A 22,737-nucleotide genomic window follows, 5' to 3' on the forward strand; every position below is an offset into this window, starting at 1 on the left:
ACCTTGTAAATATGATATGCAATATAGGCTTTGGGGAGTCAGATAGCTGAGCGGTTAGGGAGTCGGGCTAGTAGTCAGAGGGTTGCCGGTTCGATTCCCGGCCGTGCCAGTGACGTTGTGTCCTTGGGCAAGGCACTTCACCCTACTTGCTTCGGGGGAATGTCCCTTTATTTACTGTAAATCGCTCTGGATAAGAGCGTTTGCTAAATGTATAGGGTACCTTTCATTCAAAACTGTATTGAAAAACAATTCGAACTGGGTTGTCATTGCACATTTAATTGCAATTTGACAACTGGATTGCATTGCCACACTTTGCACATTGAATTACCATTTGAAAAATGCTTTTCCTTTTGAATAAAGTCAAAAAATGTGCCTACGTTTAGGTTTCACTTTCACTCTCTCGGTCGTTCTCCATGCAGCTGAACATTCAGGAAGGACGAGATTTTCCTGTCCTTTGGAATAATCTACAGTTTTCTGATTTAGCCTAGTTAAAATAGGCCTAAAGATTTTACATTTAGTCATTTAGCAGATGCTCTTGTTTTAACAGATTGTTTAGTAGTGGGAACTGCCGCACTGTTTTGCAAGTAAGATTATTTTTATACCCTAGAATAGACCTGCACATTAGAATAGGTTTAAATCGACAGTGAAAGAAAGTCCTGCCAAATGTTGCATTGCTTTGTCTATATTTAGCTGATAAATGCTGCATTTTATACATTGCAAATTTCATTTTTAGATATGAAGCAGCGTGAATTGATTGCCCTCTACGCGACTCAGTTGATTACCGCTGCCGGTGAGTAATCCACATGGTAGGCTCTTGGCTACCTGTTGGCTCCAGCCTAGGTTAATGAAAACAACAAAGACTCAGGTATAGAGTAGTTCTGCATCTAGGCATACCTCTTTTAGTGTAGAGTTATGCGCGGAGAGCCGCTCTTACAGGTCGCCAAGAGCTATGATTAAAATAATCTATCCATAGTCACAAAAGGTGTGTCAATAGAGGCTTGTTGGTGGAAGGGCCTACCACATGGAGACGTTAATGAGGAAACGTTGTCTCATACTAATCTGTATAACTCCTGACTAAGAACTGTTAAGAAATTGATTACTTACGAAGTCCCTTTTGTTCTCTGTCAGCAATCACACTTTCGGTCCCCAAAGATGGAATCTCGGCCAGGCTGGGTCATGAGGCCAGTCTACCTTGCTGGGTCACTCCAGCCACAAACGCAGAGGACATGGAAGTACGATGGTACCAGACCTTTGACAACCCAGTCCTACTTTACAGAGACAAGAAGATCCAGAAATCCCCAGTCCAAGCAGAGTATGTGGGTCGGACATCCTTTGGACACCGGACCCCAAGATCAGAGGGGCTAGGGGAGGGGGATTTGACCCTAAAGCTGATTAATGTAACTCTAAATGATGAAGGAGAGTATACATGCTATGCTAGCCAAAGTGCAGGCTATGACAATGGGAAAGTTCGTCTCACTGTAACCGGTGAGTTCAAATTTATTTACAGTCTGCCATCTTCTCTTTGGCTTTAACTACCCTTCCTGTCTTTACACACTATCTCTCTCTCTCTGTATGTCAGCAATGGGGACTCCCCCTCTCCTCTCTGTGGTGCGGACAACATCTGGCTCTGTCAACGTGAGCTGTGAGTCTCGTGGTTGGCATCCCCAGCCCAGGCTGCAGTGGTCAGATGAGCAGCAGTCTCTGGCCCCTCAGAGCCTGAGCTACAGCAGGGATGACCAGGGTCTGGTGGGGGTCCACAGCTGGCTCGTCTCCAGCTCACCATGGGTCTCCTGCTCTCTGAGTCTGTCTACAGAGGAGGAGCGGGAGGGGAGAGTGGATCTGAAAAGCATACCAGGTACATAAGACAAACTCATGGTATTGATACTAACATTTAGTGTGTTTGAATGAGTACAGGAATAAAGTACTGGAGTAAAAATAAAACGTGTTCACCTCAGTTCCAGATGTCCCATCTGGAGGTTGGAAGACTGCATTCATCATCCTCATAGTTTTGTCGATACTCACTGCCATAGGAGTACTGCTGTACATCAAAAACACAGGTGAAATGCTTTACTTTTTACTGATGTGTATTTTGACAATGTTTTATATTCCAACACGTATCAGATTTCTTTTTACTAGCGCTGATGATCAGGATTTTATTCCACTTTTTGTTCTCAAATTTTAATAATGGCTAATGACGTGGGTTTTCTTTAGCAAAATGCATTCCACATGATCACATTTCTACCATTCACAAAAGAGTATCTTCTTCAGTCAGTTACACAGTTGTCCACCTTATGTGCAAAACAAATATGAATATATTTTGTCATCTCATTGTAGATATGATTAAAGGTATTGTAAGAGGGACAGATCAGGACGAGGTGGACAAACATGCAGGTAATTATATCAAAATATATATTTTTATTTCATTTGACACTGATCATGTTTAGATCTTGCTAACGTAATCTATGCACCAGTTAAATGCAACGTTTCTATCCTTTTTAGATGGACAAACCATTTTAACTACAGGTAGGCAATATCTCCATCTCTTTCATGAAGATCAGTCCACATTTGCAGAATCATAACATTTTCCACCTTTCACTCACAAGTTCCAACAAATCTAACGAAGCAGCTATTCCTACAGTCACTGTAGACACTGAACACACTACAAACTGTGCAGCTCTGGATCATTTGAAGAAACATGGAGGTAATCATTTTAAAATATTGACATTTCCATTAATCTGAAGGTGATTATGACTTGATTTTGCTAAGATAATATTTGTGTTTGTATTCAACAGTGGACATCACATTAGATATGAGCACAGCGCCTCCTCATCTGAGAGTTTCTAAGGATGGTAAAATAGTGAGGGACAGTAATGATGCACTGTCTAGTGAGGAGGAGTGGTTCAGTCAACGCACCTTTATACTGGGAGAACCGGGCTTCTTTTCTGGGTGTGCATACTGGGAAGTAGAGTTGGGAGCCAACAATGTGGACATCAAAGAATCCTGGTGGGTTGGACTGGCAAGTGAGACTGTCAAGCAGCAAGGTCATGATGTACCATTCACCCTATCAGCTGGCTTTTGGTTCCTGTCTTCAGAGAAAGGGAAAGGGCTTAAAGTTCATGCAGAGACGAGCACTATATGTTGTGTCACACAGAGACCTGAAATCCTCGGGGTGTATTTGGACTATGACAAAGGAGAGGTCTCCTTTTACGATGTCAAAGATCAGAAACTTATTGCCACTTTAGCTACTAAGTTTTCAGAGAAGGTGTTTCCACTTTTCAACCCAGGTAAAGGTGACTTAGCCCCTTTAAAGATAATAGATGTTCCACCTGAAACCAAATGTAAAACTGAGCAAGATGTAGGGCTTGAAACTGAGGCTTCCCCCCTTTTAAAACCAACGCCATCTGAAATGGATCAAAACTGTTCAGGTGATCTTGTCAGTGAAGAGTGTAGAGATGAGAAAGCGCCATTAAAGATTATGGTCATACCTAAAGATCCCAAGGCTGGGCCGGAGACTGAGAATAGTCCTGATGGAATACACTCAAAAGAGTTAGATGTTCCACCTGAAACTGAGAAGGTTTTTCCACTTTTCAACCCAGGTAAAGGTGACATTGCCCCATTAACAATAACAGACATACCTACAGGCCCCAAGGTTGGAAAGGAGACTGAGAATAGTCCTGATGGAATACCCTCAAAACAGTTACATGTTCCACCTGAAACCAAATCTAAAACTTAGAAAGTTTTTCAACTTTTTAACCCAGGTAAACGTGACATTGCCCCATTAACGATAACAGACATACCTACAGGCCCCTAGGCTGTACAGGACACTGAGTATAGTCCTGATGGAATACACTCAAAACAGTTAGATGTTCCACCTGAAACCAAATCTAAAACTGAGCAAGACGTAGAGCTTGAAACTGAGGATTCCCCCCTTTTAAAACCAACGCCATTTGAATTGGATACATGCCAAAATAAACGAGATTCTGATTCTGATTTGTAAAAACTGTACAGCTGATCTTGTCATTTATGTGTCTGAGACAATGACAGGCAGTGTTTAGCTATGCACACAGACAGGGTCCATTGGTACGTCATGTTCAGATGATCCTTCTAAAAGCCAGAATGTGTCTGACAAACATGTCTAATCAATTACCAGGATGACACTAAACAGACACTATCAAGAGCCGAGGTCCTATTACACAGTTCTTCTCTACATGTATTAGCTCAATTCTCATCCAAACTTGTCCAAGTGACATGAAATGATTCAAATGTTTCTAAAGAAACATCTCAATACCCTTAAAGTACCAAGTATGCTAAAAGCCAAAAGTAGGTTAAACGGAGCACACATTTCCCCTGCTCTACAGTCCAATGGCAGCTAGCTCCACATTACTACAGCCAACACTTGGTTATTCAAATATGATATCCCTACTTAATAAGGAAAAAGTTGATTGGCAAAGAGTAAAATTGTTACAGAATCTGCTACTCAACACTGGTTTTGACTTGAAAAAACATCTTTCAGTAACTGCAACATTGTTAATGTAGATTAAAGCTTGATTGTTTTGCTTCTTACCTGTCAGTCAAATTCAATAGTCCTTGTTTTACTAAATATTTGCTGGGGAATATTTATTTTGGTACAATCTTTTGTGTTTTGATTAAGGTAGTTATTTTTAGGTGTTACAACCATTTAACTTCAAATTGTTGCCCTTCAAATTGTTGTACATTAATACGATTGTGGTATTATAGCACAATATCAACTTTATAACCGTTATTCTGTTTTAATGTCAAAGCTGATTAGTAAGTATTGTAACCAATAAGACCATACGTTGTTTGTAAAAGAATAATAATGAAAAAAGAAACCAGTTCAAGTATGCTTGCCTTATTTCTTACTAGTTTGACCACAACCATGGTACAGAGGTATGAGTGTGAATCAGTTCACAGGGCGTCATGGTCTGAATACTTCAATCAATACACCTGAATACAGTCAGCCATGACGGTGATGGTTACAGGGTAACACGCCAGTCAGTTATCAATATCCAACACAGAAACTGTACAGTTTCCTTAAGTCCGTAGGTCAAACAACAGGCAAAATTATTATGTTAACGTCTTCCCGTGGATACTTAACCAAAGAGTCCAAAGTGCAGATGTGCAGACTGTACCTGACTAGGGCTGGACGCTCCTCCTCTTGAGGGCTCCTGGTAGTGAAGGGTTGACAGACGAGGGGGGGGGGGGGGGGGGTGATTGAAGAAAATTACTATTCTTCAAGATGTCTGTAATATTCTTTGGCCTACAACAAAATATTGCTGGGTTTTAACTTCTGTAAAGCTAGCATAACCTTTTGGCCTAAGACAGTATTGCTTAAGTTTCCATTTGCTGACAAACGTCTAACAGATTTGACTGTTTGACCCTAGTTGTTTTCCCCATACTCCAGGGATTCTTCAACACAAGTTCTTCTTTCTTGTCTCAAGCTATGTTTTTAATATTGAACATCTGTATTTAAGTTTTGCAACCTGTTTCCTTTTTTTACTTTCTTGTTTATTGGAGAGTTCTTCTTTTAATAGACATGAACTATTGAACTAATTATGTAACTGTCTGGAACTACTGTTTAAAAGAATGCTCAGATCATGACATTTTCAGTGAGTCCTGCCCCACCAGACATCATTTTTGATACTGTTTTAGATTTGATACTGTTTTAAAACGGCTCCTCCTTGCTGCAAGAATGAACAGATAAAGACAAATTCTTCTGACCCCAGACTTTTAATGATAGAAATACCACCACATGCGGCCCTCAGAGTCGTCCGAGTCTGCAGAGTTGCAGGACATCACTGGAAGACAGACGTGTTGAAAGAGAGATGAGAAGACGATTGCACCTAGTGAGCACGTAGGGTTTTAAACTATTCTTTAGTGATAGAGATAAACGCATTGCCTAAATGAACACATAAGTATTTGATGTATGAAGTATTGGAAGAAGATGCAAGTATTGTTAGGTTGTCCAGAATGAACCCAGATGCTAAACACAGACACAGGAGAGTTAGAGGAGATTATGACAGTTGAATGAATATGAAATTAAATGAACAAAACGTAGTAGAAGAGTGAAGCTAAATAGTGTAGGGGGGTCGAGGTAGCAGGCCGACAGACAGGCAAAGAATGAAGTTGAGCACAAGAGCAAACCATTAGTAAACTTAGGCCTAAATTGGGAAGAGTTAATAATGCTCGTCCAAAGCGTATAACTATCACTATTCTGAAGCAAACGATCAGGCGAGGAGTTGATGAAGAACCGGGGTTGTTAAGCTGCAGTGTAGTTGAGGAAATGGAAGGTGGGTGGGTGGGCAGATGGCAACAAGGAGCAGGTTTGTTGGTGATGCTGACGACCAGGGGGAAAGAGAAAGACAGACAAGCTCACAACATACAAACAGGGAGACTGACAAGGAACACGAGGGGACAGGGAAACGCAGAGAAAACACTGGGACATTGCAGTATTTGACCTGAAAAGAAGTTAAACATTTTGCGTAAAGGACGTTTTTCATTGTTGATCTTCAATCCAAACCCCATAGTATATGCTGAAATATCTGGACAAGCATAAGACTCCTGCACTTGTTTTTATTTGTATCTTGAAACCTACCAACGGGTGACTTCACGGCAGATAAGTTTTGGACCACCATTGGGCGGAATGTTTAAATTCAGTAAAATGGCATCTTCTCCCATGCCCAGATCGACAGCACCGCCAACGCCAGTTTCCTGGGCTGGGTGGTGGCATCCTACAGTTTGGGCCAGATGCTGGCATCTCCACTGTTTGGCCTGTGGTCCAATTACAGGCCCAGGAGAGAGCCGCTGGTCTGCTCCATATGCATCAATGTCTTCGCCAACTTTCTACTGCTCATAGGATAAGTCTTTTGTTTTCTGTGCTTTTGAAAAACGGGTTTCGAAGATAGAAATCGTTACTCTTTTGAATATTTGGTCTTAAAGATACAAATCTATTTTCCGCGTTTTACATCCAGCTACACCGAGTTAAGTGTTGTAAACAGCAAGATAGCAGTTTTTTGGAGCAGGCCTACTGCTTTTCGGATTTGCACTTTGCAGACGGTCTTTGCGGGCTTGTCTCTCAGCAGGCTGTGCGTAGAAATCAACGTAATTTAACCAGCTCGGGGTAAGGCTTGTTTCGATAACAGATTAGCCTACAACTCTATCGTTATCTACAACTCAACGTTATCTACATTCGGTGTCGTTTGTGTTCGTTTCTGTACTTAGTTCTTCATCCGGGAATTTCGAATCTTGGAACATATTTCCAATTTTTAATTTCAAATGTCTCCCCTTAAGAGGACACCCTTTTTGATGTCACTCTAAATATTCTCTCTCTCTGTCTGTCTCTGTCTGTCTCTCTCTGTCTCTCTCTCTCTGTCTCTCCCTCTCTCTCTCTGTGTCTCTCTCTCTCTATCAGCGCATTGTTTCTCGAGCTCAGGTAAGATTTTGCACCCTTAGGCTAAATTGACAGCTTTATATTCGGCCTACTTTTGAAGAACGTTTTGGAATTGTTCAATGTATCAAACTGAGCCTACGCGTTTCTCAAATATAATACATTATTCGAATTTGTATATAGGCCTACTGAACAAACTAAAAGAAAAGTGAAAATAAACCATGCCACTCAGCGTTGCCTTTGCTTTGCCTATATTTGGTTTACAAAAGTATTTAATCATTTTTACAGCTTACATTTCTGATATGAAGTCGTATGCATTTGCTGCTATTCATCCTACTCTGTGGATATCTGCTGCCGGTGAGTTGCTACCATTTCTAGTCTCGCTCCCTTGTCTATTAAATACAACACCGTGGCACCTAACTCTGTAAAACTCGAGACTGCTAGCGTACCATCGGAAGTTCGGCACCTTCATAAAAATTGTACGTTCAATTTTTGGGTAGCGATCGCAGCAGTTGAGAAACACTGATTTAAACAATCTATCCAATCACAACAGGTGCGTCAAGAGGCTTGTTGGTGAAAGTGTCATATAGCCTAGTGTACCACGCCGACGATAATGAGGAAACATTTTCTAATAATAATATTGATAAAACCCTGACAAAGAGCTGTTAGTAAATTCATTACTTATGTCCCTTTTTGTTCTGTCAGCAATCACGCTTTTGGTCCCCAAAGATGGAATCTCGGCCAGGCTGGGTCATGATGCCAGTCTACCTTGCTGGGTCACCCCAGCCACAAATGCAGAGGACATGGAAGTACGATGGTACCAGACCTTTGACAACCCAGTCCTACTTTACAGAGACAAGAAGATCCAGAAATCCCCAGTCCAAGCAGAGTATGTGGGTCGGACAACCTTTGGACACCAGAACCTAAGATCAGAGGGGCTAAGGGAGGGGGATTTGACCCTAAAGCTGACTAATGTAACTCTAAAGGATGAAGGAGAGTATACATGCTATATTGGACAAAGTGCAGGCTATTTCAGAGTGAAAGTTCGCCTTAATGTAACTGGTGAGTTCAAATATATTTACAGTCTTCCCTTTGGCTTTGACTGACCCCCTGTTTTTACATATGTTCTCTCTCTAACTCGCTCTCTGTGTGCTTGTCAGCAATGGGGACTCCCCCTCTCCTCTCTGTGGTGCGGACAACATCTGGCTCTGTCAATGTGAGCTGTGAGTCTCGTGGTTGGCATCCCCAGCCCAGGCTGCAGTGGTCAGATGAGCAGCAGTCTCTGGCCCCTCAGAGCCTGAGCTACAGCAGGGATGACCAGGCTCTGGTGGGGGTCCACAGCTGGCTCGTCTCCAGCTCACCATGGGTCTCCTGCTCTCTGAGTTTGTCTCCAGAGGAGAAGTGGGAGGGGAGAGTGGATCTGAAAAGCATACCAGGTACATAGGAGAAACTTGGGAATCAAGAGTTGTTTACAAAGTATTGATACTAACATTTAGTGTGTTTGCGTGAGTACTTTTTCAGTTTAAAAAACTTGTTCACCTCAGCTAAAGAATTCCCATCTGGAGGTTGGAAGACTGCATTCATCATCCTCTTAGTTTTGTCGATACTCACTGCCATAGGAGTACTGCTGTACATCAACAACACAGGTGAAATGTTTTACTTTTTACTGATGTGTATTTGTACAATGTTTTATATTCCAATAGGTATCAGATTAATTTTCACTAACGCTGATGATCAGGATATTATGATCACATTTCTAACATTCACAAAACAGTATAGTTAGTTACATAGTTGTCCACCTTATGTGCAAACCAAATAAGATTCTATTTTGTCATCTCATTGTAGATATGATTAAAGGTATTGTAAGAGGGACAGATCTGGATGAGGTGGACAAACATGCAGGTAATTATATCTTAATATTTGTAATTAATTTCATTTGATACTGATCATGGTTAGATTTTGCTCACATAATCTATGCACCAGTTAAATGCAACGTTTCTATCCTTTTTAGATGGACAAACCATTTTAACTACAGGTAGGCAATATCCCCATCTCTTTCTTGAAGATCAGTCCACATTTGCAGAATCATAACATTTTCCAACTTTCACTCACAAGTTCCAACAAATCTAACGAAGCAGCTATTCCTACAGTCACTGTAGACACTGAACACACTACAAACTGTGCAGCTCTGGATCATTTGAAGAAACATGGAGGTAATCATTTTAAAATATTGACATTTCCATTAATCTGAAGGTGATTATGACTTGATTTTGCTAAGATAATATTTGTGTTTGTATTCAACAGTGGACATCACATTAGATATGAGCACAGCGCCTCCTCATCTGAGAGTTTCTACGGATGGTAAAATAGTGAGGGACAGTAATGATGCACTGTCTAGTGAGGAGGAGTGGTTCAGTCAACGCACCTTTATACTGGGAGAACCGGGCTTCTTTTCTGGGTGTGCATACTGGGAAGTAGGGTTGGGAACCAACAATGTGAACCTCAAAGAATCCTGGTGGGTTGGACTGGCAAGTGAGACTGTCAAGCAGCAAGGTCATGATGTACCATTCACCCCATCAGCTGGCTTTTGGTTCCTGTCTTCAGAGAAAGGGAAAGGGCTTAAAGTTCATGCAGAGACGAGCACTATATGTTGTGTCACACAGAGACCTGAAATCCTCGGGGTGTATTTGGACTATGACAAAGGAGAGGTCTCCTTTTACGATGTCAAAGATCAGAAACGTATTGCCACTTTAGCTACTAAGTTTTCAGAGAAGGTGTTTCCACTTTTCAACCCAGGTAAAGGTGACTTAGCCCCTTTAAAGATAATAGATGTTCCACCTGAAACCAAATGTAAAACTGAGCAAGATGTAGGGCTTGAAACTGAGGCTTCCCCCCTTTTAAAACCAACGCCATCTGAAATGGATCAAAACTGTTCAGGTGATCTTGTCAGTGAAGAGTGTAGAGATGAGAAAGCGCCATTAAAGATTATGGTCATACCTAAAGATCCCAAGGCTGGGCCGGAGACTGAGAATAGTCCTGATGGAATACACTCAAAAGAGTAAGATGTTCCACCTGAAACTGAGAAGGTTTTTCCACTTTTCAACCCAGGTAAAGGTGACATTGCCCCATTAACAATAACAGACATACCTACAGGCCCCAAGGTTGGAAAGGAGACTGAGAATAGTCCTGATGGAATACCCTCAAAACAGTTACATGTTCCACCTGAAACCAAATCTAAAACTTAGAAAGTTTTTCCACTTTTTAACCCAGGTAAACGTGACATTGCCCCATTAACGATAACAGACATACATACAGACCCCTAGGCTGGACAGGACACTGAGTATAGTCCTGATGGAATACACTCAAAACAGTTAGATGTTCCACCTGAAACCAAATCTAAAACTGAGCAAGACGTAGAGCTTGAAACTGAGGATTCCCCGCTTTTAAAACCAACGCCATTTGAATTGGATACATGCCAAAATAAACGAGATTCTGATTCTGATTTGTAAAAACTGTACAGCTGATCTTGTCATTTATGTGTCTGAGACAATGACAGGCAGTGTTTAGCTATGCACACAGACAGGGTCCATTGGTACGTCATGTTCAGATGATCCTTCTAAAAGCCAGAATGTGTCTGACAAACATGTCTAATCAATTACCAGGATGACACTAAACAGACACTATCAAGAGCCGAGGTCCTATTACACAGTTCTTCTCTACATGTATTAGCTCAATTCTCATCCAAACTTGTCCAAGTGACATGAAATGATTCAAATGTTTCTAAAGAAACATCTCAATACCCTTAAAGTACCAAGTATACTAAAAGCCAAAAGTAGGTTAAACGGAGCACACATTTCCCCTGCTCTACAGTCCAATGGCAGCTAGCTCCACATAACTACAGCCAACACTTGGTTATTCAAATATGATATCCCTACTTAATAAGGAAAAAGTTGATTGGCAAAGAGTAAAATTGTTACGGAATCTGCTACTCAACACTGGTTTTGACTTGAAAAAACATCTTTCAGTAACTGCAACATTGTTAATGTAGATTAAAGCTTGATTGTTTTGCTTCTTACCTGTCAGTCAAATTCAATAGTCCTTGTTTTACTAAATATTTGCTGGGGAATATTTATTTTGGTACAATCTTTTGTGTTTTGATTAAGGTAGTTATTTTTAGGTGTTACAACCATTTAACTTCAAATTGTTGCCCTTCAAATTGTTGTACATTAATACGATTGTGGTATTATAGCACAATATCAACTTTATAACCGTTATTCTGTTTTAATGTCAAAGCTGATTAGTAAGTATTGTAACCAATAAGACCATACGTTGTTTGTAAAAGAATAATAATGAAAAAAGAAACCAGTTCAAGTATGCTTGCCTTATTTCTTACTAGTTTGACCACAACCATGGTACAGAGGTATGAGTGTGAATCAGTTCACAGGGCGTCATGGTCTGAATACTTCAATCAATACACCTGAATACAGTCAGCCATGACGGTGATGGTTACAGGGTAACACGCCAGTCAGTTATCAATATCCAACACAGAAACTGTACAGTTTCCTTAAGTCCGTAGGTCAAACAACAGGCAAAATTATTATGTTAACGTCTTCCCGTGGATACTTAACCAAAGAGTCCAAAGTGCAGATGTGCAGACTGTACCTGACTAGGGCTGGACGCTCCTCCTCTTGAGGGCTCCTGGTAGTGAAGGGTTGACAGACGAGGGGGGGGGGGGGTGATTGAAGAAAATTACTATTCTTCAAGATGTCTGTAATATTCTTTGGCCTAGAACAAAATATTGCTGGGTTTTAACTTCTGTAAAGCTAGCATAACCTTTTGGCCTAAGACAGTATTGCTTAAGTTTCCATTTGCTGACAAACGTCTAACAGATTTGACTGTTTGACCCTAGTTGTTTTCCCCATACTCCAGGGATTCTTCAACACAAGTTCTTCTTTCTTGTCTCAAGCTATGTTTTTAATATTGAACATCTGTATTTAAGTTTTGCAACCTGTTTCCTTTTTTTACTTTCTTGTTTATTGGAGAGTTCTTCTTTTAATAGACATGAACTATTGAACTAATTATGTAACTGTCTGGAACTACTGTTTAAAAGAATGCTCAGATCATGACATTTTCAGTGAGTCCTGCCCCACCAGACATCATTTTTGATACTGTTTTAGATTTGATACTGTTTTAAAACGGCTCCTCCTTGCTGCAAGAATGAACAGATAAAGACAAATTCTTCTGACCCCAGACTTTTAATGATAGAAATACCACCACATGCGGCCCTCAGAGTCGTCCGAGTCTGCAGAGTTGCAGGACATCACTGGAAGACAGACGTGTTGAAAGAGAGATGAGAAGACGATTGCACCTAGTGAGCACGTAGGGTTTTAAACTAATCTTTAGTGATAGAGATAAACGCATTGCCTAAATGAACACATAAGTATTTGATGTATGAAGTATTGGAAGAAGATGCAAGTATTGTTAGGTTGTCCAGAATGAACCCAGATGCTAAACACAGACACAGGAGAGTTAGAGGAGATTATGACAGTTGAATGAATATGAAATTAAATGAACAACACGTAGTAGAAGAGTGAAGCTAAATAGTGTAGGGGGGTCGAGGTAGCAGGCCGACAGACAGGCAAAGAATGAAGTTGAGCACAAGAGCAAACCATTAGTAAACTTAGGCCTAAATTGGGAAGAGTTAATAATGCTCGTCCAAAGCGTATAACTATCACTATTCTGAAGCAAACGATCAGGCGAGGAGTTGATGAAGAACCGGGGTTGTTAAGCTGCAGTGTAGTTGAGGAAATGGAAGGTGGGTGGGTGGGCAGATGGCAACAAGGAGCAGGTTTGTTGGTGATGCTGACGACCAGGGGGAAAGAGAAAGACAGACAAGCTCACAACATACAAACAGGGAGACTGACAAGGAACACGAGGGGACAGGGAAACGCAGAGAAAACACTGGGACATTGCAGTATTTGACCTGAAAAGAAGTTAAACATTTTGCGTAAAGGACGTTTTTCATTGTTGATCTTCAATCCAAACCCCATAGTATATGCTGAAATATCTGGACAAGCATAAGACTCCTGCACTTGTTTTTATTTGTATCTTGAAACCTACCAACGGGTGACTTCACGGCAGATAAGTTTTGGACCACCATTGGGCGGAATGTTTAAATTCAGTAAAATGGCATCTTCTCCCATGCCCAGATCGACAGCACCGCCAACGCCAGTTTCCTGGGCTGGGTGGTGGCATCCTACAGTTTGGGCCAGATGCTGGCATCTCCACTGTTTGGCCTGTGGTCCAATTACAGGCCCAGGAGAGAGCCGCTGGTCTGCTCCATATGCATCAATGTCTTCGCCAACTTTCTACTGCTCATAGGATAAGTCTTTTGTTTTCTGTGCTTTTGAAAAACGGGTTTCGAAGATAGAAATCGTTACTCTTTTGAATATTTGGTCTTAAAGATACAAATCTATTTTCCGCGTTTTACATCCAGCTACACCGAGTTAAGTGTTGTAAACAGCAAGATAGCAGTTTTTTGGAGCAGGCCTACTGCTTTTCGGATTTGCACTTTGCAGACGGTCTTTGCGGGCTTGTCTCTCAGCAGGCTGTGCGTAGAAATCAACGTAATTTAACCAGCTCGGGGTAAGGCTTGTTTCGATAACAGATTAGCCTACAACTCTATCGTTATCTACAACTCAACGTTATCTACATTCGGTGTCGTTTGTGTTCGTTTCTGTACTTAGTTCTTCATCCGGGGATTTCGAATCTGGGAACATATTTCCAATTTTTAATTTCAAATGTCTCCCCTTAAGAGGACACCCTTTTTGATGTCACTCTAAATATTCTCTCTCTCTGTCTGTCTCTGTCTGTCTCTCTCTGTCTCTCTCTCTCTGTCTCTCCCTCTCTCTCTCTGTGTCTCTCTCTCTCTATCAGCGCATTGTTTCTCGAGCTCAGGTAAGATTTTGCACCCTTAGGCTAAATTGACAGCTTTATATTCGGCCTACTTTTGAAGAACGTTTTGGAATTGTTCAATGTATCAAACTGAGCCTACGCGTTTCTCAAATATAATACATTATTCGAATTTGTATATAGGCCTACTGAACAAACTAAAAGAAAAGTGAAAATAAACCATGCCACTCAGCGTTGCCTTTGCTTTGCCTATATTTGGTTTACAAAAGTATTTAATCATTTTTACAGCTTACATTTCTGATATGAAGTCGTATGCATTTGCTGCTATTCATCCTACTCTGTGGATATCTGCTGCCGGTGAGTTGCTACCATTTCTAGTCTCGCTCCCTTGTCTATTAAATACAACACCGTGGCACCTAACTCTGTAAAACTCGAGACTGCTAGCGTACCATCGGAAGTTCGGCACCTTCATAAAAATTGTACGTTCAATTTTTGGGTAGCGATCGCAGCAGTTGAGAAACACTGATTTAAACAATCTATCCAATCACAACAGGTGCGTCAAGAGGCTTGTTGGTGAAAGTGTCATATAGCCTAGTGTACCACGCCGACGATAATGAGGAAACATTTTCTAATAATAATATTGATAAAACCCTGACAAAGAGCTGTTAGTAAATTCATTACTTATGTCCCTTTTTGTTCTGTCAGCAATCACGCTTTTGGTCCCCAAAGATGGAATCTCGGCCAGGCTGGGTCATGATGCCAGTCTACCTTGCTGGGTCACCCCAGCCACAAATGCAGAGGACATGGAAGTACGATGGTACCAGACCTTTGACAACCCAGTCCTACTTTACAGAGACAAGAAGATCCAGAAATCCCCAGTCCAAGCAGAGTATGTGGGTCGGACAACCTTTGGACACCAGAACCTAAGATCAGAGGGGCTAAGGGAGGGGGATTTGACCCTAAAGCTGACTAATGTAACTCTAAAGGATGAAGGAGAGTATACATGCTATATTGGACAAAGTGCAGGCTATTTCAGAGTGAAAGTTCGCCTTAATGTAACTGGTGAGTTCAAATATATTTACAGTCTTCCCTTTGGCTTTGACTGACCCCCTGTTTTTACATATGTTCTCTCTCTAACTCGCTCTCTGTGTGCTTGTCAGCAATGGGGACTCCCCCTCTCCTCTCTGTGGTGCGGACAACATCTGGCTCTGTCAACGTGAGCTGTGAGTCTCGTGGTTGGCATCCCCAGCCCAGGCTGCAGTGGTCAGATGAGCAGCAGTCTCTGGCCCCTCAGAGCCTGAGCTACAGCAGGGATGACCAGGCTCTGGTGGGGGTCCACAGCTGGCTCGTCTCCAGCTCACCATGGGTCTCCTGCTCTCTGAGTCTGTCTCCAGAGGAGAAGTGGGAGGGGAGAGTGGATCTGAAAAGCATACCAGGTACATAGGAGAAACTTGGGAATCAAGAGTTGTTTACAAAGTATTGATACTAACATTTAGTGTGTTTGCGTGAGTACTTTTTCAGTTTAAAAAACTTGTTCACCTCAGCTAAAGAATTCCCATCTGGAGGTTGGAAGACTGCATTCATCATCCTCTTAGTTTTGTCGATACTCACTGCCATAGGAGTACTGCTGTACATCAACAACACAGGTGAAATGTTTTACTTTTTACTGATGTGTATTTGTACAATGTTTTATATTCCAATAGGTATCAGATTAATTTTCACTAACGCTGATGATCAGGATATTATGATCACATTTCTAACATTCACAAAACAGTATAGTTAGTTACATAGTTGTCCACCTTATGTGCAAACCAAATAAGATTCTATTTTGTCATCTCATTGTAGATATGATTAAAGGTATTGTAAGAGGGACAGATCTGGATGAGGTGGACAAACATGCAGGTAATTATATCTTAATATTTGTAATTAATTTCATTTGATACTGATCATGGTTAGATTTTGCTCACATAATCTATGCACCAGTTAAATGCAACGTTTCTATCCTTTTTAGATGGACAAACCATTTTAATTACAGGTAGGCAATATCTCCATCTCTTTCATGAAGATCAGTCCACATTTGCAGAATCATAACATTTTCCAACTTTCACTCACAAGTTCCAACAAATCTAACGAAGCAGCTATTCCTACAGTCACTGTAGACACTGAACACACTACAAACTGTGCAGCTCTGGATCATTTGAAGAAACATGGAGGTAATCATTTTAAAATATTGACATTTCCATTAATCTGAAGGTGATTATGACTTGATTTTGCTAAGATAATATTTGTGTTTGTATTCAACAGTGGACATCACATTAGATATGAGCACAGCGCCTCCTCATCTGAGAGTTTCTAAGGATGGTAAAATAGTGAGGGACAGTAATGATGTACTGTCTAGTGAGGAGGAGTGGTTCAGTCAACGCACCTTTATACTGGGAGAACCGGGCTTCTTTTCTGGGTGTGCATACTGGGAAGTAGGGTTGGGAACCAAAAATGGGGACCTCAAAGAATCCTGGTGGGTTGGACTGGCAAGTGAGACTGTCAAGCAGCAAGGTCATGATGTACCATTCACCCTATCAGCTGGCTTTTGGTTCCTGTCTTCAGAGAAAGGGAAAGGGCTTAAAGTTCATGCAGAGACAAGCACTATATGTTTTGTCACACAGAGACCTGAAATCCTCGGGGTGTATTTGGACTATGACAAAGGAGAGGTCTCCTTTTACGATGTCAAAGATCAGAAACGTATTGCCACTTTAGCTACTAAGTTTTCAGAGAAGGTGTTTCCACTTTTCAACCCAGGTAAAGGTGACTTAGCCCCTTTAAAGATAATAGATGTTCCACCTGAAACCAAATGTAAAACTGAGCAAGATGTAGGGCTTGAAACTGAGGCTTCCCCCCTTTTAAAACCAACGCCATCTGAAATGGATCAAAACTGTTCAGGTGATCTTGTCAGTGAAGAGTGTAGAGATGAGAAAGCGCCATTAAAGATTATGGTCATACCTAAAGATCCCAAGGCTGGGCCGGAGACTGAGAATAGTCCTGATGGAATACACTCAAAAGAGTAAGATGTTCCACCTGAAACTGAGAAGGTTTTTCCACTTTTCAACCCAGGTAAAGGTGACATTGCCCCATTAACAATAACAGACATACCTACAGGCCCCAAGGTTGGAAAGGAGACTGAGAATAGTCCTGATGGAATACCCTCAAAACAGTTACATGTTCCACCTGAAACCAAATCTAAAACTTAGAAAGTTTTTCAACTTTTTAACCCAGGTAAACGTGACATTGCCCCATTAACGATAACAGACATACCTACAGGCCCCTAGGCTGGACAGGACACTGAGTATAGTCCTGATGGAATACACTCAAAACAGTTAGATGTTCCACCTGAAACCAAATCTAAAACTGAGCAAGACGTAGAGCTTGAAACTGAGGATTCCCCCCTTTTAAAACCAACGCCATTTGAATTGGATACATGCCAAAATAAAGGAGATTCTGATTCTGATTTGTAAAAACTGTACAGCTGATCTTGTCATTTATGTGTCTGAGACAATGACAGGCAGTGTTTAGCTATGCACACAGACAGGGTCCATTGGTACGTCATGTTCAGATGATCCTTCTAAAAGCCAGAATGTGTCTGACAAACATGTCTAATCAATTACCAGGATGACACTAAACAGACACTATCAAGAGCCGAGGTCCTATTACACAGTTCTTCTCTACATGTATTAGCTCAATTCTCATCCAAACTTGTCCAAGTGACATGAAATGATTCAAATGTTTCTAAAGAAACATCTCAATACCCTTAAAGTACCAAGTATGCTAAAAGCCAAAAGTAGGTTAAACGGAGCACACATTTCCCCTGCTCTACAGTCCAATGGCAGCTAGCTCCACATTACTACAGCCAACACTTGGTTATTCAAATATGATATCCCTACTTAATAAGGAAAAAGTTGATTGGCAAAGAGTAAAATTGTTACAGAATCTGCTACTCAACACTGGTTTTGACTTGAAAAAACATCTTTCAGTAACTGCAACATTGTTAATGTAGATTAAAGCTTGATTGTTTTGCTTCTTACCTGTCAGTCAAATTCAATAGTCCTTGTTTTACTAAATATTTGCTGGGGAATATTTATTTTGGTACAATCTTTTGTGTTTTGATTAAGGTAGTTATTTTTAGGTGTTACAACCATTTAACTTCAAATTGTTGCCCTTCAAATTGTTGTACATTAATACGATTGTGGTATTATAGCACAATATCAACTTTATAACCGTTATTCTGTTTTAATGTCAAAGCTGATTAGTAAGTATTGTAACCAATAAGACCATACGTTGTTTGTAAAAGAATAATAATGAAAAAAGAAACCAGTTCAAGTATGCTTGCCTTATTTCTTACTAGTTTGACCACAACCATGGTACAGAGGTATGAGTGTGAATCAGTTCACAGGGCGTCATGGTCTGAATACTTCAATCAATACACCTGAATACAGTCAGCCATGACGGTGATGGTTACAGGGTAACACGCCAGTCAGTTATCAATATCCAACACAGAAACTGTACAGTTTCCTTAAGTCCGTAGGTCAAACAACAGGCAAAATTATTATGTTAACGTCTTCCCGTGGATACTTAACCAAAGAGTCCAAAGTGCAGATGTGCAGACTGTACCTGACTAGGGCTGGACGCTCCTCCTCTTGAGGGCTCCTGGTAGTGAAGGGTTGACAGACGAGGGGGGGGGGGGGGTGATTGAAGAAAATTACTATTCTTCAAGATGTCTGTAATATTCTTTGGCCTAGAACAAAATATTGCTGGGTTTTAACTTCTGTAAAGCTAGCATAACCTTTTGGCCTAAGACAGTTTTGCTTAAGTTTCCATTTGCTGACAAACGTCTAACAGATTTGACTGTTTGACCCTAGTTGTTTTCCCCATACTCCAGGGATTCTTCAACACAAGTTCTTCTTTCTTGTCTCAAGCTATGTTTTTAATATTGAACATCTGTATTTAAGTTTTGCAACCTGTTTCCTTTTTTTACTTTCTTGTTTATTGGAGAGTTCTTCTTTTAATAGACATGAACTATTGAACTAATTATGTAACTGTCTGGAACTACTGTTTAAAAGAATGCTCAGATCATGACATTTTCAGTGAGTCCTGCCCCACCAGACATCATTTTTGATACTGTTTTAGATTTGATACTGTTTTAAAACGGCTCCTCCTTGCTGCAAGAATGAACAGATAAAGACAAATTCTTCTGACCCCAGACTTTTAATGATAGAAATACCACCACATGCGGCCCTCAGAGTCGTCCGAGTCTGCAGAGTTGCAGGACATCACTGGAAGACAGACGTGTTGAAAGAGAGATGAGAAGACGATTGCACCTAGTGAGCACGTAGGGTTTTAAACTATTCTTTAGTGATAGAGATAAACGCATTGCCTAAATGAACACATAAGTATTTGATGTATGAAGTATTGGAAGAAGATGCAAGTATTGTTAGGTTGTCCAGAATGAACCCAGATGCTAAACACAGACACAGGAGAGTTAGAGGAGATTATGACAGTTGAATGAATATAAAATTAAATGAACAACACGTAGTAGAAGAGTGAAGCTAAATAGTGTAGGGGGGTCGAGGTAGCAGGCCGACAGACAGGCAAAGAATGAAGTTGAGCACAAGAGCAAACCATTAGTAAACTTAGGCCTAAATTGGGAAGAGTTAATAATGCTCGTCCAAAGCGTATAACTATCACTATTCTGAAGCAAACGATCAGGCGAGGAGTTGATGAAGAACCGGGGTTGTTAAGCTGCAGTGTAGTTGAGGAAATGGAAGGTGGGTGGGTGGGCAGATGGCAACAAGGAGCAGGTTTGTTGGTGATGCTGACGACCAGGGGGAAAGAGAAAGACAGACAAGCTCACAACATACAAACAGGGAGACTGACAAGGAACACGAGGGGACAGGGAAACGCAGAGAAAACACTGGGACATTGCAGTATTTGACCTGAAAAGAAGTTAAACATTTTGCGTAAAGGACGTTTTTCATTGTTGATCTTCAATCCAAACCCCATAGTATATGCTGAAATATCTGGACAAGCATAAGACTCCTGCACTTGTTTTTATTTGTATCTTGAAACCTACCAACGGGTGACTTCACGGCAGATAAGTTTTGGACCACCATTGGGCGGAATGTTTAAATTCAGTAAAATGGCATCTTCTCCCATGCCCAGATCGACAGCACCGCCAACGCCAGTTTCCTGGGCTGGGTGGTGGCATCCTACAGTTTGGGCCAGATGCTGGCATCTCCACTGTTTGGCCTGTGGTCCAATTACAGGCCCAGGAGAGAGCCGCTGGTCTGCTCCATATGCATCAATGTCTTCGCCAACTTTCTACTGCTCATAGGATAAGTCTTTTGTTTTCTGTGCTTTTGAAAAACGGGTTTCGAAGATAGAAATCGTTACTCTTTTGAATATTTGGTCTTAAAGATACAAATCTATTTTCCGCGTTTTACATCCAGCTACACCGAGTTAAGTGTTGTAAACAGCAAGATAGCAGTTTTTTGGAGCAGGCCTACTGCTTTTCGGATTTGCACTTTGCAGACGGTCTTTGCGGGCTTGTCTCTCAGCAGGCTGTGCGTAGAAATCAACGTAATTTAACCAGCTCGGGGTAAGGCTTGTTTCGATAACAGATTAGCCTACAACTCTATCGTTATCTACAACTCAACGTTATCTACATTCGGTGTCGTTTGTGTTCGTTTCTGTACTTAGTTCTTCATCCGGGAATTTCGAATCTGGGAACATATTTCCAATTTTTAATTTCAAATGTCTCCCCTTAAGAGGACACCCTTTTTGATGTCACTCTAAATATTCTCTCTCTCTGTCTGTCTCTGTCTGTCTCTCTCTGTCTCTCTCTCTCTGTCTCTCCCTCTCTCTCTCTGTGTCTCTCTCTCTCTATCAGCGCATTGTTTCTCGAGCTCAGGTAAGATTTTGCACCCTTAGGCTAAATTGACAGCTTTATATTCGGCCTACTTTTGAAGAACGTTTTGGAATTGTTCAATGTATCAAACTGAGCCTACGCGTTTCTCAAATATAATACATTATTCGAATTTGTATATAGGCCTACTGAACAAACTAAAAGAAAAGTGAAAATAAACCATGCCACTCAGCGTTGCCTTTGCTTTGCCTATATTTGGTTTACAAAAGTATTTAATCATTTTTACAGCTTACATTTCTGATATGAAGTCGTATGCATTTGCTGCTATTCATCCTACTCTGTGGATATCTGCTGCCGGTGAGTTGCTACCATTTCTAGTCTCGCTCCCTTGTCTATTAAATACAACACCGTGGCACCTAACTCTGTAAAACTCGAGACTGCTAGCGTACCATCGGAAGTTCGGCACCTTCATAAAAATTGTACGTTCAATTTTTGGGTAGCGATCGCAGCAGTTGAGAAACACTGATTTAAACAATCTATCCAATCACAACAGGTGCGTCAAGAGGCTTGTTGGTGAAAGTGTCATATAGCCTAGTGTACCACGCCGACGATAATGAGGAAACATTTTCTAATAATTATATTGATAAAACCCTGACAAAGAGCTGTTAGTAAATTCATTACTTATGTCCCTTTTTGTTCTGTCAGCAATCACGCTTTTGGTCCCCAAAGATGGAATCTCGGCCAGGCTGGGTCATGATGCCAGTCTACCTTGCTGGGTCACCCCAGCCACAAATGCAGAGGACATGGAAGTACGATGGTACCAGACCTTTGACAACCCAGTCCTACTTTACAGAGACAAGAAGATCCAGAAATCCCCAGTCCAAGCAGAGTATATGGGTCGGACAACCTTTGGACACCAGAACCTAAGATCAGAGGGGCTAAGGGAGGGGGATTTGACCCTAAAGCTGACTAATGTAACTCTAAAGGATGAAGGAGAGTATACATGCTATATTGGACAAAGTGCAGGCTATTTCAGAGTGAAAGTTCGCCTTAATGTAACTGGTGAGTTCAAATATATTTACAGTCTTCCCTTTGGCTTTGACTGACCCCCTGTTTTTACATATGTTCTCTCTCTAACTCGCTCTCTGTGTGCTTGTCAGCAATGGGGACTCCCCCTCTCCTCTCTGTGGTGCGGACAACATCTGGCTCTGTCAACGTGAGCTGTGAGTCTCGTGGTTGGCATCCCCAGCCCAGGCTGCAGTGGTCAGATGAGCAGCAGTCTCTGGCCCCTCAGAGCCTGAGCTACAGCAGGGATGACCAGGCTCTGGTGGGGGTCCACAGCTGGCTCGTCTCCAGCTCACCATGGGTCTCCTGCTCTCTGAGTCTGTCTCCAGAGGAGAAGTGGGAGGGGAGAGTGGATCTGAAAAGCATACCAGGTACATAGGAGAAACTTGGGAATCAAGAGTTGTTTACAAAGTATTGATACTAACATTTAGTGTGTTTGCGT

General features: G+C 41.3%; 3 protein-coding genes across 3 annotated transcripts; all 3 read left to right on the forward strand.

Annotated features, from left to right (window-relative positions):
• Positions 1–443: 443 nt before the first annotated feature.
• LOC146222218 (butyrophilin subfamily 1 member A1-like) lies at positions 444–4,849 on the forward strand. Its single transcript, XM_084691694.1, has 9 exons — positions 444–584; positions 734–790; positions 1,129–1,485; positions 1,580–1,855; positions 1,956–2,057; positions 2,335–2,391; positions 2,500–2,523; positions 2,639–2,701; positions 2,793–4,849. The coding sequence occupies exons 2-9, from the start codon at positions 736–738 to the stop codon at positions 3,731–3,733; spliced, it is 1,875 nt and encodes a 624-aa protein (XP_084547820.1). The 5' UTR covers positions 444–584; positions 734–735; the 3' UTR covers positions 3,734–4,849.
• Positions 4,850–8,088: 3,239 nt separating this feature from the next.
• Positions 8,089–10,467, forward strand: LOC146222219 (butyrophilin subfamily 1 member A1-like). Its single transcript, XM_084692129.1, has 7 exons — positions 8,089–8,467; positions 8,566–8,841; positions 8,956–9,051; positions 9,251–9,307; positions 9,417–9,440; positions 9,556–9,618; positions 9,710–10,467. Exons 1-7 carry the CDS (start codon positions 8,089–8,091, stop codon positions 10,465–10,467), a joined length of 1,653 nt encoding a protein of 550 aa, XP_084548255.1.
• Positions 10,468–20,126: 9,659 nt separating this feature from the next.
• Positions 20,127–22,674, forward strand: LOC146222220 (butyrophilin subfamily 1 member A1-like). Its single transcript, XM_084692130.1, has 3 exons — positions 20,127–20,133; positions 21,936–22,292; positions 22,391–22,674. The coding sequence occupies exons 1-3, from the start codon at positions 20,127–20,129 to the stop codon at positions 22,672–22,674; spliced, it is 648 nt and encodes a 215-aa protein (XP_084548256.1).
• Positions 22,675–22,737: the final 63 nt, after the last annotated feature.

The sequence above is a fragment of the Hypomesus nipponensis genome, chromosome 25 (assembly GCF_054491055.1).
Source record: "Hypomesus nipponensis isolate SF chromosome 25, ASM5449105v1, whole genome shotgun sequence".
NCBI classification, from domain to species: Eukaryota; Metazoa; Chordata; class Actinopteri; order Osmeriformes; family Osmeridae; genus Hypomesus; species Hypomesus nipponensis.

Coding starts and splice junctions, on each gene's coding strand:
- LOC146222218 (XM_084691694.1), top strand. CDS start 736: ATGAAGCAGCGTGAATTGATTGCCCTCTACGCGACTCAGTTGATTACC. Junction 1,856..1,955: donor GGATCTGAAAAGCATACCAG/GTACATAAGACA, acceptor TGTTCACCTCAG/TTCCAGATGTCCCATCTGGA. Junction 2,058..2,334: donor GCTGTACATCAAAAACACAG/GTGAAATGCTTT, acceptor ATCTCATTGTAG/ATATGATTAAAGGTATTGTA.
- LOC146222219 (XM_084692129.1), top strand. CDS start 8,089: ATGTCCCTTTTTGTTCTGTCAGCAATCACGCTTTTGGTCCCCAAAGAT. Junction 8,468..8,565: donor AGTTCGCCTTAATGTAACTG/GTGAGTTCAAAT, acceptor TGTGCTTGTCAG/CAATGGGGACTCCCCCTCTC. Junction 9,619..9,709: donor TCATTTGAAGAAACATGGAG/GTAATCATTTTA, acceptor TGTATTCAACAG/TGGACATCACATTAGATATG.
- LOC146222220 (XM_084692130.1), top strand. Junction 22,293..22,390: donor AGTTCGCCTTAATGTAACTG/GTGAGTTCAAAT, acceptor TGTGCTTGTCAG/CAATGGGGACTCCCCCTCTC.